This window comes from Elephas maximus, chromosome 3, assembly GCF_024166365.1.
Source record: "Elephas maximus indicus isolate mEleMax1 chromosome 3, mEleMax1 primary haplotype, whole genome shotgun sequence".
Lineage (NCBI taxonomy): Eukaryota > Metazoa > Chordata > Mammalia > Proboscidea > Elephantidae > Elephas > Elephas maximus.
This window is the reverse complement of record NC_064821.1, coordinates 6,706,940-6,725,280: the sequence shown is the minus strand read 5'-3', so window position 1 is coordinate 6,725,280 and position 18,341 is coordinate 6,706,940. Positions and strand designations below refer to the sequence as shown.

Genomic DNA, 18,341 nt, shown 5'->3' with positions numbered 1-18,341 from the left:
CGGGGGACCTCTCTCTGATGCTCATTTCTCTGAGGCTGAATGTCTCCAAGGTGGCCTCTGACCCTCTGCTCAGGCACCATGGCCCCATCTTGGCATGTGGGGTGGCCGTGGGGTGGGAGGGGGCAGTTGTGGGGTGAGGGGATGGCCATGGGCCCAGCAGCCTCAGTCACCTCTCCCCACTCCTGGATCCATTCACCCGTATGTTCCCTGCCGTGTGACCATGGGACTTGGGGTGTCCATCTTCGTGACCCCTGACTGGACGTGTCTGCATATGTAAAGAGGGGCAGGGGTGGGGAAGAGTCAGGGAGCTGGGGTCTGCCTCTCTGGGGGCAGTGGGGGCGGGGAGGGGGTGCAGGGGGGCTGGGGTCTGCCTCCCTGGGACACTTGGGCCTCCAGTCTGAAGTCTTTCTCTCTCCCCAGGTCTGGCTCAGAAGAAGGCAGCCCCAGCAGAGGTGAGTGTCCAGAGGAGTGACGGGGTCTGAGGGCCACTGTGTGCAGGGCAGGCGGCAGGGCGGGCCGCATGAGGGGCTGGGCGAGGGACTGGATGGCAACCTCAGGAGGGACAGAGAGATAGCGAGGTGCAGGGATGAGGAGCCAGGGTCCCTCCCTTCAGACGTTGGGCCTCTGGGTGGAACGGGGCTTCTGGGACTGCAGGTGGCCAAGATAGGCAGCTGGGGGAGGCGGGGGATCTTCCGGGAGGAAGCAGACAGGGAGCTGGGCCGTGAAACTCAGGAGGATGTTGGAAAGCCACCTGTGTCCTTGGGTTTGTCGTGGAAAATACGCACCATCATGCCATCCCGAGGGGAGTAAGGAGGAAGTCAGGAACGCCCCCCACCCAGGAAACGCTGCTGCCTCATGTCTTTGTAGAGAATGTCCTTCCGGAGCCTTCTGCCAGTGTGCACCCTGCATGCGATTTTGCAGCCTTTGTCTCCTTCTCAGGTCAGGGCTGCGACAGACCTTTTAGGGTTTTTTTAATTAACAAATATATTAACAACTTTTGAGATGTTATTCACATACCACTTGCTTCAGTCATTGAAAATGTACAATCCGGTGGTTTTTTTTGTATATTCACGAGTTTGTGCAGCCACCACCACTATGGAGTTCCAGAACATTCCTAAAAGGAAACCCACACCCATCAGCAGTCACTCCGCATCCCCCTCAGCCAGCCCCAGATGACCCCTAATCTCCTCCCCGGCTCTCTGCACTTGCCTGTTCTGGACGTTTCAGATACGTGAGCTCAGACGATAGTTGTCCTCTTGCGTCTCTTGTATTGCGCTCAGCATACCGTTTTCGAGGTTCATCCATGTTGTGTCAGGACCTCATTTCTCTGTACGGCTGAGTAATACTCCACCATGTAGATGGACACTTGGGTTGTTTCCACGTTTTGGCTGTTGTGAATATGTTGCTGTGAGCACGTGTGTACAGGTCATTGTGTGCACCTGTGTTTTCCTTTCTCTTGGGGAGATCCTTCTAGGGGCACTTTGACGGTACAGCGGCAGAGGTGGACAAGGTGGGAGGGCTCAGGGTCTCATGCGTCTGTAGGGGGCGGTGGGCTGAGGGCTGTCTGGAGCTCACCTTGTTTCCCTCCTTGCTCACACCTGGTGTGTAACCGTGGCCAGGCCCTGCCCTGGGCTCTATGGCCCAGGCAGGTGCATTTCTGCCCCCGCGGAGCAGATGGACGATAGACTGTCGGGTGCCCAGTGCGGGGGCACATGTTCTGGGGGCTGGAGAGGGCCTGGTGCTGGAATCTTCAGGAGAGGGCTGGCGGCGGGGTCGCGGGGGTGAGAGGAGAGTGAGTGCAGGGACCCTGGTGGCAGTGGATTGGGCGTGAGCGTGAGGAACCCCAGGGGGCGAGTGGCTGGAAAAGGGGGCAGAACACAAGGTCAGAGGGTAATGAGACCCTGGACCTTGCTGGCTGCGGGGAGGGCTTGGACTTTAACCCGAGGGAGGTGGGAGCCCTGGAGGGCTGTGAGCAGAGGAGGGACCGGCCCTGACTCAGTGCTCACGGGCGCCCTCTGGCTGCTGTGGGGGAAACAGGCTGTGGGGGGCGAGGGTGGGAGTGGTAGACCAGCTGGAGGCCGCTGCATGGGTCCAGGCAGAGGTAGAGGAGGGAGAAGTGGGTGGGTTCTAGAAGGATCTGGACGGTGGAGCTGACAGGATCTCCTGACAGACTGGCTGTGGGAGGGGAGAGAGAGCCAGGTTCCGTCTGAGCAGCTGGAAGGACAGCGATGGGCGGACGTGGGAGGAGCAGGTTGGGGAAGGTCCGGCCCAGTGGGGCTGTGTTGAGTGTGAGGTGCCCATGAGACCCGTGTGGGGACGTTGACAGACCACTGGACACCAAACCTGAAGCTGGGAGGGCCTGGGTTGGTGTGGACGGTGTTCAGAGTTGCAAGAGTTGACCAGGTGGCCAGGAGGGGTGTGGGTGGAGGGACCTCGAGAGGTGGGGGAGCTGGTTAGGCTCTTGTTCCCACAGAGGGTCAGCACGTCCACACCAAGGCCGGGGACGGCTTGTCCACCTGGGCAGGGCTGTGATTTTGGGGCCAGGCCCTGGGGGTGTCCAGGACAGTGGGCTAGGTGGGGGGTGAGCAGTCCCAGTGACCCCCACTCCACGGCATTGGGGAGTCCTTACTGGGGGTGAAGTGGGAGGGTCCCTTTGCTGAGAATCGTGCGCCCTCTGCTGGCCAGTGTGGAGAACATGCTGGAACTGGGCTGAGTGCTGCTGTGGTTGAAGGTCAAGGGGGAAGGAGGGATGGTAGGATTCCTGGACCCCCCATGGCCATGTTGGGGGGCCGTGCTGGCCGGATGGACTCATCTGAACATTCCAGGCTGGTGGGTAGAAGAGTGGGTGGCCTCCTATGAACAGGTCATAGGTATACACTGGGTGTTTCTCAGATGTCAGCGACCAGTAGGACCTTCTGGGGGCCCCCAGCCCTTGTCTCCTGCCCACTCTCGACCCGTTCTCCCAAGGTGTCTGTCCCTGTCCCCCAGTCCACCCCTCAGCGAGATGCTGTTTGCAGTAATTCTGGGGCAGTGAGTCTCACTGGGATGATTCTGCCCCCCAGGAGACATTGGCAATGATTGGGGACATTTGTGGTTGTCACGACTGGGGGAGGGGTGCTACTAGCATCGAGTGGGTGGAGGCCAGGGATGCTACTTAACACTCTATAGTGCATGGGACACCCCCCCCCCGCCCCAGGGAAGGACCCAGACCCCATGTCAGCAGTGCTGGGAGCGGAAGGGGACCCTGAAATGAGGGCAGGCTGCGGTGTTCCTGCTCTCTTCCACAGTCTGGAAGTCCTGGTTCCAGTGTGAGCCCTGGCCCTGTGGGTGACGCCCCTTCCCCTGCGTGTCATCTCACCCAGCTGGGCGCAGTGACTAAGCCTCACCAGGAATTCCAGAACATTCTGCTGTGGCGGCGGTGCCTCCTTGCTGACTTTGAACATTTCCTGCTTCCTCCTTCCAGGCCCCGTCAATGACGGGACAGCAGGGCCCAGGCCATGGGAAGAAGCTGGGCCATCGGGGCGTGGACGCGTCTGGAGAAACCACCTACAAGAAGGTTTCTCATGTGTTCTTAGCCTCGCTGTGGCTGGGTGGGCGGTGGGGAGAGGAGGGGGCAGGATGGGGGCCCGGCCTGGCCCCCCCAGCCCATCTTCTCCCTCAAGTATCTCCTTCCCCCCCCACACACACATACATGGGACCCATATAACAGCGGGGGTGGGGGTGGTGGTCAGGGCGGTGTTTGCCTGAAGCTAGATGCTCCCTGTGGAGGCCCCAGACCTGGGTGCTGTCCCTGCTGCTCTTCTGCCTTGGCTGGATGCCCCTTCTTGGCTAGGCTCCCTCCCTCAGCAGGACCCCAGCCCTCAGCCAAGCCCCACCCCTGGGCTTCAGCACTGTTGCCAGGCTCTGAGAGTCCCCCAGGCTCTGAGAGTCCCTGTGACCTTGGACAGGTGTGACCCCTCCCCAAGCCCTGGCGCCTCATCTAAAGAGTGAGGAAATATTAGGACCCTGGCTCCTGCCCCCACCCACTCCCTGTACCATGGGGGCTTCTCATCCTGGCCCTCCCTCTGAGGGCCAGGGTGCAGGGCAGGTGTCGGCGGCAGGGGGTCTTGATGCCGCCGGCTCTCCCCGCAGACCACCTCCTCCACCCTGAAGGGGGCCGTCCAGCTGGGCATCGGCTACACCGTGGGCAACCTGAGCTCCAAGCCAGAGCGCGACGTGCTCATGCAGGACTTCTACGTGGTGGAGAGCATCTTCTTCCCCAGGTGCGTCTGTCGGCCCTACACACAGACCCTGCTCCCATGGGAAACAGACAGCCTTTCCTCTCTGGCTTTGATGCTGAAAACAGCACCAGCCCTTGGCTTGGAGTTCAGACCCTGGGTTAGTCAGATTGGGGTTGCTGCTGAATCAGAGAGACCCAGTAAAGTAGCGGTTTTGACATGACAGAAGTGCCCTTTCCTCCCACATAAAAAAACAGACAGGTGGTCCAGGCCTGGTAAGGTGGCTCCACAGTGTTGGGGTCCCCAGTTCCTTCTAGATACTCTGCCATCCTCAATATCCAGGTGGCTGCTCAGGATCCTGCCATCACGTCTGCATCCCAACAGCAGGAAGGGGAGGAGAAGGGGAGCACACACCCTTTCCCTCTAACCAGGAAATCTCACACGTTGGTTCTGCCCTACTTGTACCTCATTGGCCAGAATGCAGTCATGCCCACACCTAGCTGCAAGAAAGGCTGGGCAGCGTAGTGCTGTTTGTTTGGTTTTAATTTATTGTTGCTTCATTTTAAATTAAACAGATTTGTGTAGTATATGTATTAACAAGGAGTCAAAGTATTTCTATGTTAAAGTGTAACTGTCTTTTTTAAGAGTAATTTTATTTTTTCTGTTGTTGAGAATATACACAGCAGAACATACACCAATCCAACAGTTTCTCCATGTACAATTTAATGACATTGATTACATTCTTCAAGTTGTACAGCCATTCTCATCCTCCTCTTCTGAGTTGTTCCTCCCCCATTAACATGAACTCACTGCTCGCAAACGTTCTCATCTAACCTTTCGAGTTGCCTTTGTCAGTTTCACCTTGTAGAGATCGTTCCTTGGCAGTGTAGTCTTACTCTGAGTGTCCGTGTGCCTGGACGACACGTGGGCTCCTCTGCCAGTGGAGGAAGGGGACCGTGGTCATTGGAGGATAACCTGAGACTGGCGGAGTCCCTTTGTCCCATTGAGAGCCTCACATTGCTTTGTGGATCAGGCCATTTCAAGGAGGCTGGGGAGCTCTTGGCTAGAGTTACCATCCTGGGCCTGGGGACGGGTGGGCCACTTGGGGTTGGGGAGAAGTGGGGGAGAGGTGCCAAAAAGCCACGGTCCTTCACATGCTCCCCTTCTGGGGCTTTTCTCCACAGTGAAGGCAGCAACCTCACCCCTGCCCACCACTTCCAGGACTTCAGGTTCAAGACCTATGCACCCGTTGCCTTCCGCTACTTCCGGGAGCTCTTCGGGATCCGGCCGGACGATTACTTGGTAGGTGTATTAGTCAGCCGTGGCCACGTAAACTTAGTGGCTTAAAACACTGTTAGTTGCTATCAAGTTGGTTTCAACTCACAGCAACCTGTCGTGTAACAGAAGGAAACTTGGTCCAGTCCCGTGCTGTCTTCACGGTCGTTGGTATGTTTGAGTCCGTCGTGCCTGTTGTGTCAGTCCATCTCGTTGACGTTTCCCTCGTTTTCACTGTGCCTCCACTTCACCAGACACACGCATGTTATCTCATAGCTTCTGGTTGCAGCTTAGCTGGCTTCTTTGCTTAGGGCCCCACGAGGCTACAGTCAAGGTGTCAGATGGGGCTGTGTCTCACCTGAGACTCAGCGGGGGATGGGTCTGCTTCTAAGCTCTCCTTATGAGCTGGACTCAGCTCCTCACTTCTGTTTCTTGCCACACAGGCCTCTCCATGTGGTCGCTCGCGTCAGCAGAACGTGCAGGCGAGAGAGTCTGCTCGCAAAACAGACACGCGTCCCTTATGACCTAGTCACAGAAGCGACATCCCGTCACCTTCATCATATTCCTTGTCAGAATCAAGTCACAGGTCCCACCCGCACTCAAGGGGCAGGGTGTGAACACCAGGAGGTGCTGTCATTGCGGCCAGCTTTGATTCTGTTCTCTCCAGCGCTGGTGGTGGTCTGACTTTCTCAAATTAGAAAAATCAAAATCTAGGCCATCCCCTTTGACCTAGCGATCCATTATCAGGACGCCTAAAAGCCACAGTGAGACGGACAGACGGGCCACTCCCCACGGTGTCATCTGTGTCCGTCTCCACTTCAGGAAGGTTCAGGTGGCCATTTCCCAGATGTGCCTGGTCATTGTTGTATAGCTTTGTGTTTGTGTTGCTAGTGGCCGTCGAGTCAGCTCTGACTCGTGGTGACCCCACATACAACAGAATGAAATGTTTCCTGGTCCTGCACCATCTTCACAGTCGTTGGTCTGCTCGAGTCCGTGGTTGTGGCCACTGTGTATTTTGAGTGCCTTCCAACCTGGCGGGTTCATCGTCCAGTGCTATATTGGACAGCATCCTTTGTGACCATAGGGTTTTCATTGGCTTGTTTTTGGAAGCAGACTGCTGGGTCCTTCTTCCTAGCGTGTCCTAGTCTGGAAGCTCCACCGAAACCTGTCGCCACGGGTGACCATGCTGATGTTTGAAATCCCGCTGGCATAGCTTCCCGCATCACCGCAGCACGCAAACCACCACAGTAGGACAAACTGACAGACGGTGGGGAACTTTACATTAGGGAAAGCTTACAATGACAGAACAGTGCGTACACAGCCATCTCACGCTAAAATGACAGAGCAGTGCGTACACAGCCATCTCACGCTAAAATGACAGAACACTGCGTACACAGCCATCTCACGCTAAAATGACAGAGCAGTGCGTACACAGCCGTCTCACGCTAAAATGACAGAGCAGTGCGTACACAGCCGTCTCACGCTAAAATGACAGAACAGTGCGTACACAGCCATCTCACGCACGGCACCTGCTCCTTCTCGCGCCTGTCGTCCTCGGGTGTAACTCTATGGGTTTCCTGGGGCCGCCCTGGCAGGTTACCAGCCAGTGGGTGACTTCAAACGTCTCGCTGTTCTGGAGGCCGGAAGTCTGAATTCAGGGAGTCAGCAGGGCCGCACTCCCTGTGGAGACTGTTGGGCAGCACCCTTTGATGTTCTTCCCGGCTTTTGGTGGTCCCGGGCCTTCCTTGGCCTGCAGCTGCAGCATGGCTCCAGTCTTTGCCTCCGCCTTCACGTGGCTGTCTTTCTCCCGTCAGTCTGTGTCTGTGCTCCTCTTAGAAGGATACCACTCAAACTGGGTCAGGACTGACCCTACTCCAGCATGCCCTCACGTTAACCTAACTGGAAACATCCGCAAAGACCCTGCTTCCAGACAAGGTCAAGTTCACGTGTACTGGGGTTAGGACTTCAGCCTGTCTTTTGAGGGGAACACAGTTCAGTTCACAACAGTAAGCCTGTTGGTTCTGGTGACACTCACTCACGGAGACTTGTTTCCTTGTGTTTGGTGGTCTTTGATCGTGCGTTCATCTTTGGTTTATCTTAGTCTGTGGGAAACCTGGGCCTTCACCTGAGACCACGTTCTCGGAAGGACCAGCATTTGGTTAAGCCAGGGCCACGTCTGACCCTAGGGACTCCAGTCCTGTTGGGATGCTGGGAGGAACAGTGCCCCTTGCCCTGGCCCAAGGCCCAGTCTCCTGACTTCAGTGTCGGCGTCCCCACTGCCCACCAGCTCACCACCCCCATTCCAGCTCACGGCTTTTCTCTTTTTACCTCTACCCGGCCCCTCAAAGATTTTCTTTTCTTCGCGAAAGCTCCACGGTGCAACGTGAAGTGACTTGTGCACAGCCTGGTGGCTTTGCAGGTGATCTAGATGCTGGATTCTCATGGTGCTAGAAGTGGAAACCCAGCGCTGTTTATAGTGGTGGAAGAACAGCTTCAGTGTCCAGTAGCGGGGAGTGGACCAGTGAAAAGTGTCATCGCAACAGAGCAGCGATGGGGAGACAGCTCCTGTCTGTTGCTGTTAGCTGCCATTGAGTTGGCCCCTGACACGTGACAACCCCATTCCGACTCATGACAGCCCCATGCACATCCGTGCCCCCCTCATCCCAGTCCCGCTGTCCAAGGGCAGCTGCTGATTGCAGCTTAGTTCCGAAACTTTCTCTACTCAAAGGTGGAGAGGAAGGACCTTGTGTGTTTTCTTTGGGGCAAAACTGAATGTGTTCACTCTGTTGCCCTCCCCGTGGACTCGTGTCCTTTTTCTCCTGCCGGTGTCCAGGAGGCACACTCAGGCTCTTCCTGGTTTCTCTGTTCGGGGTGGTTGTTCCTTCCTGGCGGATGGGGCCGTGGGCTCCTTGGGGCCGGGGCTGCCTGTCTGGGTCAGCCAGAGCCCCACTGTGTGCCAGAAGGGCTGCGCCCTGCCCTGTGCTGTCACATCTATGTCCAGGGGCGGGCAAGGAGCTGGCTGAGGGCATCTCTGTCCTCTGACATGGCTATTTGTGGCCCGTGGCAGTGGGCAGGGAAGGAGCAGACAGATGGCCAGGCCTGGTGGTGGCTACAGCTTGGACACGCCTGCTCCAGCCTCTAATCCTCCGTGACGCAGTTTCCTCACTCCCTGTGGCAGGGTACAGCGTGGGTGCTCTCCACACTGTGCCCATTCCATCGCCATCCTGAGAGTGGCCGCCTCAGTGCCATCCTCCTGGGCTTGGGCTGGTGGGAACCGGGCACAGGGCATGACTGGAGCTGCCGGGGTCCCAGTGCTGGCACACTTGCCCACAAGTGGGGCTATGCCGAGGGGTCTTGTCTGGGTGGCACCCCAGCCTCTTGTGCTTGGCAAGCACAGCTTGGCCCCCAGCTGCCCACAGTGCTGCTGTCTGCTCTTACTGTGGACTGGCAGGAGCCTGCTGTGTCACAGAACCTTCTGGACACGGTGTCTTCTCTCTGCAGCCTTCCAGAGCCTCCTGAGCCACCCTGCTTCATTGTCCAGCTAGGCATGTGGACTCTGGGGCACGGGGTCCCCCAGCCCTGCCTTCCATTGGCTCAGGCTAGGGCCAGGGAGCCTGCTGGGTGGTCTTGGTGGACGGTGGCAGCTCTTTGTTGGGGGCTGGTTGGCTTTGAACCCCCAGAGCTGGTTCGTTTGCACAAGACTTGGGAGGCTTCTTGAGGGGCGGGTCCAGGACAAGGACACTGCACTTCCATGGTGGGCTCTGGGGGACAAGGGGTCAGGCAGCCATGCACGCTGCATGTCCACCTGGCCCAGCGGGGCTTGGCCTCGTCTTTACCCTGATGCCCAGGTTGACAGCGCCCTGTGGCGAGGGCACAAAAATAGCATGATGTGGCACTCACTACCTTTAAAGCTGTTTCTGGAAGTGACACGCCGCCCTTCTGTCCACTGCTGCGGGCCCCAGTGAGTCTCTCAGCCATGTTAACTAGAGAGAGAGGCCAAACAGCAGCACCCGACCTCACACCCAGCACGCATGACCCCACAGAGGGCAAAGGGGCAGCCCTGCATCTCCCAGTACACCACCCTGCCCGCCCCACATCAGACACATCTACGTGCCCGTTCAGCCTTTGCCCTGTGGTGGGCCTGGCGTCCTCAGCACAGCGGTGAACACCCTGTAGCCTCAGCTGCATATGCCGGGAGTGCTCAGTTAGGGCTTGTGGGGTGCAAGGGACAGAAAACCCAGCCCAAATAACCTTAGCCGCAAACAGGAGTGGATCGGCTTATGAGCTGAAAAGGCTCAGGGGTAGCTGCCTACAGGCCCCCCTTTATATTCATTTCTTCACAAACCTTTATTGAGCACCTACTGTGTGCCAGGCACTGTAGTAGGTGCTGGGGATGTGGAACTTACTAATGGTGGGGAAGGAGAGTGCAGGGAAGACAGAAATAGATGTGTAGATGGCACTCAAACATCAGTGGGAAGAGGAAGTGTGGAAGAGGCACGGGATGGGGCACTGCTCATCGGCACTCCGGAGTCTCTCTCTCTGCTTTGCTGTACTTGTTACTTGGTTTCTGCCCTTGAAGGTCGCCTCACGGTCCTGCATGGTGACTGGGGCTCCAGCCATCATATCTATGTTCCAGGTGGGGAATAGGTAGGAGGGGGGGAAGGGTCAGCAAAAGAGGGACCCCAGCTATCTGCTGCCTTTTTAAGGAACCATCCTCTGAGTCCTGCTTAGCAGCTTGTGTTTACGACTCTTTGGCCAGGGTTGACTTTCTTGGCCATACCTAGCCACAAGGGAGGCTGGGAAATGAAACAGTCTGGTGTCTGTTATTAATGAAAGGGGGAGACATCTAGGGGGTGACCTGTAGATTAGTACTCAGGCTGTGGGGTTAGCTCGGGGTTAGAATCCCGGCTGTGGAGCCTTGGGCAAGTCATGCTCCCTCTCTGAGCCTCAGCTTCTCTGTCTGTGAAATGGAAGCTAGTAGCCACCAGCCCCGGGACTGTCAGCAGAGGAGATGTCAGCATCTGTTCCCCACCAGGCACATGGTGGGCGAGGGCTGCCTCGCCTTCACCACCACAGCCACCCCTCACTGCCATTGCCCCCGTCATTGCTGTGGCCCCCCACCCCCACGGCCTCTTCCCACCCACCTCTGTGGCCCCCCTCACCCCCACCTCCGTGGCCCCCCCACCCCCATGGCCCCCTCACCCCCACCTCCGTGGCCCCCATAACCTCCACTGCCCCCCCTCACCCCCACAGCCCCACCACCCCCACGGCCACCTTCACCTCCACCTCTGTGGCCCCACTAACCTCCACGGCCTCTCTTACCCCCACGGCCCCCTTACTTCCACCTCCTTGGCCCCCCCTCACCTCCACAGCCCCCCTCACCTCCATGGCCCCCCTGCCCCCACAGCCCCCCTCACCTCCACAACCCCCCCACCCCCATGGCCCCCTCACCTCCACGGCCCCCCTCACCTCCACGGCCTTTCTGCCCCCACAGCCCCCCTCACCTCCATGGCCCCCCTGCCCCCACAGCCCCCCTCACCTCCACGGCTCCCCTGCCCCCACGGCCCCCCTCGCCCCCACACCCCCCCTCACCCCCAACGGCCCCCTGCCTTGCAGTACTCCCTGTGCAACGAGCCGCTGATCGAGCTCTCCAACCCTGGCGCCAGCGGCTCGCTCTTCTACGTCAGCAGCGACGACGAGTTCATCATCAAGACGGTGATGCACAAGGAGGCTGAGTTCCTACAGAAGCTGCTGCCTGGCTACTACATGGTATGTCAGCCACTCGCCTTCTGGAAGCTTCTGGGCTGGGCTGCCCCTGGCGGTGCCCATCTCCGCCCAGACTTCAGCTCCCTGTTCTCTCTGCAATTCCGCTCAGCCCCAACTCCCTTCCCCAAACCTGCCCTGAGCCACAGGCCAACAGGGCTCCCCAGGGGACTGCCCACCCTCCTGGGCAAGTTGATGAGAGACCAGCTTGGTCATTGGAGACACCCTTGGGGTCCCCCTGTCAGGGCGCCCTTCTATCTATCACAGGGTGTGCAGTAACCACTGCCTTCACCTGGCAGGGTCAGGAGTGGGCACTGGCCCCTCTTGGTTCCTCTGAAGCCCTCTGTGGGTCATGGGTCCCAGGCGGTGTGGCGTGGGCTCTGACTCTGCCGGGAGTGACTCAGAGGCATGGGGGAGGAGGGGCCTTCTCCAGCTGGTGCCTCACAAAGGCCCGGCTGCCGAGGCCGCCCGTCAGTGCTGTCCCACTCACATGTGCCTGTGATTCACGCCCGAGAAAGGCATGTCGGCCCCTGTGGCGTCACCCACCCCTGGAGGTCCCGGTACTCACACGGGGTGGAGGGCAGGTCTCTGTGTGTGTGCATGCGTGTGTGCCCCTGCTGTGTCTGGGCCCCAAGCCCCACCTACCACGGGGGCCGTGTCCCTGGGCCTGGCTGTGTCCAAATAGAGCCTCCTGAAGCTTCCAGTCCTCTGGGGAGACCGGGAGTTAAATATCACTGTAACCATGTGAAGTTGGGGGTCCTGTGGGGGTCAGAGAGGGCTGAGACCCGAGGAGGCCAGATGCAGATGGGCGAGGCCAGGGGGAGCCCTCCAGTCCCACTGTGGCAGGAGCCAGAAGCTGAGCTGGTGCATGTGGGGTGTGCGGGGGGGTGAGACTTGGTGCCGTGTGGCCCCCACCCTCACAACTGGCCTTCTCACCCTCTCATTCGCCCCCCAGAACCTCAACCAGAACCCACGGACGCTGCTGCCCAAGTTCTACGGGCTGTACTGTGTGCAGTCGGGGGGCAAGAACATCCGCGTGGTGGTGATGAACAACATCTTGCCGCGCGTGGTCAAGATGCACCTCAAGTTCGACCTCAAGGGCTCCACGTACAAGCGGCGGGCCAGCAAGAAGGAGAAGGAGAAGAGCATCCCCACCTACAAGGACCTGGACTTCATCCAGGACATGCCCGAGGGCCTCATGCTCGACGCCGACACCTTCACTGCCCTCGTCAAGACGCTGCAGCGCGACTGCCTGGTGAGGAGGAGCCTGCGGTCTCAGGGGACCCCTGCACATCCGGCCGCTCTGCCTTTCAGTCTCCTCCCCCATAGTGGGTGTTATGACAGATACCTCGGGGTGGTGGGAATAAGGCAGTTCAGACACAGAGCTCATGGGGGGTGATGGGCAAGGGCAGCGTGCGTCCTCCTGACCTCCCCACCCCGCCCGCAGGTGCTGGAGAGCTTCAAGATAATGGACTACAGCCTGCTGCTGGGTGTACACAACATTGACCAGCAGGAGCGAGAGCGCCAGGCCGAGGGCGCCCAGAGCACCGCCGATGAGAAGCGGCCTGTGGGCCAGAAGGCGCTCTACTCCACAGCCATGGAGTCCATCCAGGGTGGTGCCACGCGTGGCGAGGCCATCGAGACGGATGACACGTAGGTACCAGGGCACGCGGGGTCCATGCAGGGGTGGGAGGTGGCCTTCTGGATCTGCCCTGTCCTGTCTTGTCTCAGCCTGTGCAGGGGCAAGGTGGTACCTTCCTGCCTGCTCCAGCACCCCACTATAAGCATATGTCACTTGGAGGACTGTGGCCTTTGAGTCCCCGTCTTTCCCTCTGCCAGGCCTTAGTGTCCCAGTGCCGCTGTAGCAAAAAATACCACAGGTGGGTGACCTTAAAGAACAGAAACTTCCTTCTCCCAGTTGATCAAGACATAAGTCTGGGCGGGGGCCTTTCTTGTTGGCAGCCCCCATGTGTCCTTGCTCTTTTTATAACTCAGAAGGGATTAGGTTAGGACCCACCCTACACTGCTATCAGTGCCTTAACGTAACAAAAGGAAAACCCTGCCTCCAAACAGGCCCATTTTTACAGGTGCCAACGGGGCGTTGCATAGGGTCACTATGAGTCAGAAACAACTCGATAGCACTATTTTTTTTTTTTCTTTTTTTTAACGGCCAGGAATTCAGCATGTTTTGGGGGGACACAATTCAACCCCTAAAACCAGGTGTGAAAACGGGCAGGGTGGAGTTAGCGAAGCAGTCGATTGCGCACAAGAGCAAAGCAGAGAGTCCAGGAAGTTCTCTGTGCCTTGCTGGTCTCGCCGGTATATCAAGAACAGCTTGGGGTACTGTGAGGGTCAAAGGAACGAGTCCACACGGTTTGGGGCCTTGGGACATTACCATGAGGGGAATGGACGGACTGCTGGGTAGATGGGGCTGAGGCCATTGGCTGTCCTTTAGGAGCACACACTGGGCCGCCGCCTCGCCCACAAAGCAAAGCTGTGGAGATGGTGCTAGATAATACAGAATGAGGTGACAGTGATCTGGGAGGGAAACCCTCCTTTTTTATCAAGATACAAACCCTGGAGCCCAAGAAGGGGCAGGGCTGAAAAAGTGGCTGCCACAACGATAAAAAGCAAAGTGGGAGACCAAAGATGAGATAAGAGAAGCCCTTGCTGGTTCTGCTAGCTGATGCTTTCCAGCGTTCCACGAGTACTTTAGCTGGGCCCTGTCCTCAAAGGGTCAGAGTTTGGGGAGGCAGACTCGTAGAGTTCTTCCCTCAGCACTGCTGACGTAGGGGCCGGATCCTTCTCTGGGATGGGGCGGTCCTGTGCACTGTAGGGTGTTGAGCTGCATCCCTGGCCTCCACCCACTCAATGCCAGTAGCACCCTCCCCCCAGCAGTGACAACCACAGATGCCCGCGGATATCGCCCAGCGTCCCCTGGGATACTGTCACCCCAAGGTGAAAACCCTGGGATAGGGGATTCCACTGACCCCCAGGAGACTTTGCGTCCCATAATCATCTGACCTCCTGACGTCCTAGGACGCTGTCCACATTTAAATCCACACACCGAGTGGGGAGGAGAGAGGAGGGAAATCACAGGAGCTGAAGGGCCCCTGGTTTACACCATCTGACCCAGCTGGAGTTTATTCTGGTCCTCAGTGTAAGCAGGGACTGAACTCAAAATTTTTTTTTCAAATAATGAACAGAGTGCCTCTACCCTGCAGCACTGCTGACATGGGCCAGATCCTTTTCTGGGGCAGGGTCGTCCTGGGCACTGTACGGTGTTCAGCAGCAGCATCCCTGGCCTCCACCCACACAATGCTAGTAGCACCCCCCCAGTCGTGGCCCAGTGTTCCCTGGGGGCAGAGTGCCCAGAGGAGTACCTCTGTCACAGCGCACAGCACATCAGGGTTGCTCTCGTGGCCCAGGGTGCAGCCGCCGAGCCCTGACTGCCGGGCACCACAGAGGCCTCCTTAGGTCACGTCGCTCAGCCCTCACAGGGCCCTGGAGGAGGAAGGTGGTGGAAGTGAAGGCTCAGAGAGGGTGGGGGGAGCTGGTTCATCACACGAGCTGCGGGCTGCAGAGGACAGAGGCTGAGCGGAGCCCAGGGCCCAGAATCAGGCGAGGCCCGGGTAGCGCCCACCCTCAGACCACCTTGGCCTTTGTAGGATCTGCTCGGGGCCCGGCAGGGAGAGGCCGGGGGTGCAGGTGAGCAGTGCATGGAGTGAGTGAGCGCAACCCAATGAGCCTAGGACCATTGTGGCTTCTGGGCAGCTGCCACCGCCTTGTGACCTCACTAACCTGCTGGGTGGGGCGCATGCAGGCTTGATGCCGAGTGACGTGATTAATCCCCAGACTGCGTCCTAAAGCCCTGGTGGCCCAACCTGGGGGTGTGTGGGTACACATGTAAGTGCATGTTCGTGTACGTGTATGTGTGTGCATCCATGTACATGTGCGTGTGACTGTGCAAGTGTGAGCGTGCATGTACGTGCATTGCGAGTGCACGTTTGTGAGCATGTGTGTACATGTGCGTGTGTGCAAGGGAGTGCATGTCTGTGAGTGCATGTACGTGGACTTGTGTGTACATCCATGTACATGTGCGTGTGCCATGTGCAAGTGTGAGTGCATGTGTGTGCACATACATGCATGCATATGTGTTTGTGTGCGAGAGCATGCGTGGGCATCCATGCCCATGCGTGCAGCTGTGAGTGTGTGTGTGTGCATGTGCACATATGTAAGTTGAATGCAGGCCGTGCTGTTGTTGTTGTTAGGTGCCGTTGAGTCAGTTCTGACTCCTAGCGACCCTGTGTACCACAGAACAAAACACTGCCCGGTCCTGCACCATCCTTACAATTGTTGTTATGCTTGAGCCCATTGCTGCAGAGCCACTGTGTCAATCCATCTTGTTAAGGGTCTCGCTCTTGTTTGCTGACCCTGTACCTAGCGTGATGTCCATATCACACCGTACCCCTGAAGAAATTCCCTTTTCAACTGCCTGACTGCTCACATCAGGCCACAAAATGGAGAATGACTACATCATTACGTACCTGCCAAATTACGTTCTGGCAATTTGGGTTAGACTGCCATTCACTTGGCCTAGAATTCTTCCAGTTGTACAGATTAAGTAAATATTTAGTAGATTTCCCATCTGTTTCACTCCTGGGGACACCATGACTAAGTAGCCAATGCCGTAAGTCCATACAAGTCAGACTGTTTCTGATAACTGCTTTGACTTGGTGTCCATTGCAGTAACCACGCCCACCTTGTCTTTGTCGATTGAGTCCCGCCACTTGGCCCCTACCACCACAGCATCCAATCAGCCCCATTGTAGTTAGGTATCTTAATTCAGATAGGGCAGTTCCCACTGTCAAATCTGACTTCCATAAAATAGCAGTCACAGCAGCCTTCACGGATGCTGGGGCTCCCTTCACAAATGCATTCCTCATTGTGAGGAAGCCTCTGGGCACTCCGTGGGTGGGTCTGTGGGTCTAACCTGATAAACCCACCCGGACACGCCAGTTTCTCTAAGCCTTTGGATAACTTCTGCAGTATGCCAAGGCAGGCCTGGCATCTCAACCTGATTTAGTGCAGGCCACCTCGGAATCCATGCTTTGGCGAACCAACCACATAAACTACTAGACCCTTTTCTAACCTCTCGAGCTGAAACATTGAAGGAAGAATCTGTGCTTAATGGACCTGTATCAGTAAACTCAGACTGATCCATCTTTATGTTCCTCGCCATTATCGCACACCCTTAATAGTCAACTTTATGTCTCATGAAACCATTATTCCACACCTTGAATAGCCATTCTCACACTTATTCCTCAGATTTTTGTTAGGTGAAAAAATTAGAAAAGTCAAGCAGTTCTCTTGGAGTGTAGCATATCTCCTCCTGGGTCACACTGTGTACTTCACCTTTTGGGGCTCCCTGGAACTTTAGTTATAGGTCCAGAAGTAAAAATGGGCGATGAGGGTTTGTCCTGGGGACATTCAGCAATGTGTCCTGTAAGGCATCTGCCCCAGGCAATGACTCAGACACCTGCCCCAGACAATATCTCAGACAAGGGCTCTTAAGATATAGCTGGGTTAAGCTCATCAGGGGTGGAGGGGATAATGGTTTTCCTGGAGAGGGTGGGTTAGCAGACAAGGATGGAGTGCCCTCTTCAGGTGGGAGTGAGAGGCCTGGTTCCTTTGGCCAGAGCGATTCAACAGGATAGGGGCTGTGTCCCCAGCTTCCTGATTATCTGCCCATATGTCCCCATCCCAAGTTTTAGGACCCCATTTCTTCCCGATCAGTGCCCTCACTTTAACTTCAGACACCACTCGAAGTTGGGCATTCAGTTGGCGTTGTAATTCAGCTACTCTGACGATAAGATTCTGGGTTTAGTTTTCAGTAATACCAGACAGCCTTGATGTCTTTTATACAGCGCCTGAGCTGTGACTCTGAAGCCCTGAGCTCACCTCTTTCTTTCACCACTTTGTTAGGGGAAGCAGGACCAACCAACCAGCTTCCCTTTACTTCTCGTTCTGACAGAATTGTGGAAAAGCGTCAAACACGCGATCACCCAGGGCCTCGCCTCGCCTCTCACCGATACTTGATCTGTTGGTGGCGATGTTTTGTGCACTGATGTTGCCACCTCACGCCATGGGTTAGCACTGCCCTCCTCACTACTGGAGGCAGAGTCATCAGTGCCTTTAAGACTAGTCAGACTTGAGAACCAAGTTAGAAAACTCATCCTTACGATTCGATTTTGTTTCTCTAGAACCACTCTTGGGACCAGATGACTCAGGCTGGGTTCTCTAGAGAACCGAAACCAGTGAAGAGTGTGTATGTAGAGAGGGATTTATCTCAAGGAAATGGCTCCCATGGCTGTAGAGGCTGACGAGTCCCAAGTCTGTGGATCAGGCATCAGCCTGGAGGCGTCTCCTGACTCACGTACCTGCAGGGGCTGACAAACCAAGATCAGCAGATCAGGCGGCCGGCTGCTGGCTCATGGGCTGCGAAGGCTGACGAATCCCAAAATTGGCAGCCAGTATGGCAGGCCGCTGGCCCAAGTCCCAAGAGCTGGATGCAGGATCCAGAGCAAGTCCGTGAGCTTTGCCAGAATGTCCATAAATATATTGGATGCAGGCTACACTCCCGAGGAGACTCTCCCTACAGCTGATTGGCTGATGGTATCCGATCACATCATGGAGGATGACTGCGTCATTACATAGCTGCCAAATTACATTATTATGTAACTGCCAAACCGCTGAGAATCACAGCCCAGCCAAGTTGATACACAGCCTTAACTATCACAATGTATGTGTGTGCCTGTATGTGCAAGTATGAGTGCATGTGTGTGAGTGTGCATGAGTACACGTTTTGCATGCTAACACGTGTGTGAAGGTGTGCACATGTGTGTGAAGGTGTGCATGTGTGCATTGTGTGAGTGTATCTGTGCATACAGGTGTATGTGTGTGCGTGTGTGTGTGAGGCCCTCAGCAGCACCAGGATCTGCAGTGTTGGGCCCGTGAGGGGCTGAGAGGAGCTTTTGAGCCCACACTAGGGTAGGGGGTCCCAGGTGCTGGTCTAGCTAAGCTGCC

At 56.8% G+C, this 18,341-nt stretch overlaps 1 protein-coding gene across 6 annotated transcripts in view; it reads left to right on the top strand.

Moving 5' to 3' along the window:
• PIP5K1C (phosphatidylinositol-4-phosphate 5-kinase type 1 gamma) overlaps nucleotides 1-18,341 on the top strand; it is a 69,723-nt gene that overhangs the window by 33,715 nt on the left and 17,667 nt on the right. For all 6 annotated transcript variants that reach the window (XM_049876393.1, XM_049876392.1, XM_049876391.1 and 3 more), the window contains exons 2-8: nucleotides 421-452; nucleotides 3,464-3,556; nucleotides 4,132-4,262; nucleotides 5,402-5,519; nucleotides 11,109-11,261; nucleotides 12,211-12,510; nucleotides 12,703-12,908. In XM_049876393.1, coding sequence (XP_049732350.1) covers nucleotides 421-452; nucleotides 3,464-3,556; nucleotides 4,132-4,262; nucleotides 5,402-5,519; nucleotides 11,109-11,261; nucleotides 12,211-12,510; nucleotides 12,703-12,908 — 1,033 coding nt within the window. The remainder of the gene's footprint in view (nucleotides 1-420; nucleotides 453-3,463; nucleotides 3,557-4,131; nucleotides 4,263-5,401; nucleotides 5,520-11,108; nucleotides 11,262-12,210; nucleotides 12,511-12,702; nucleotides 12,909-18,341) is intronic.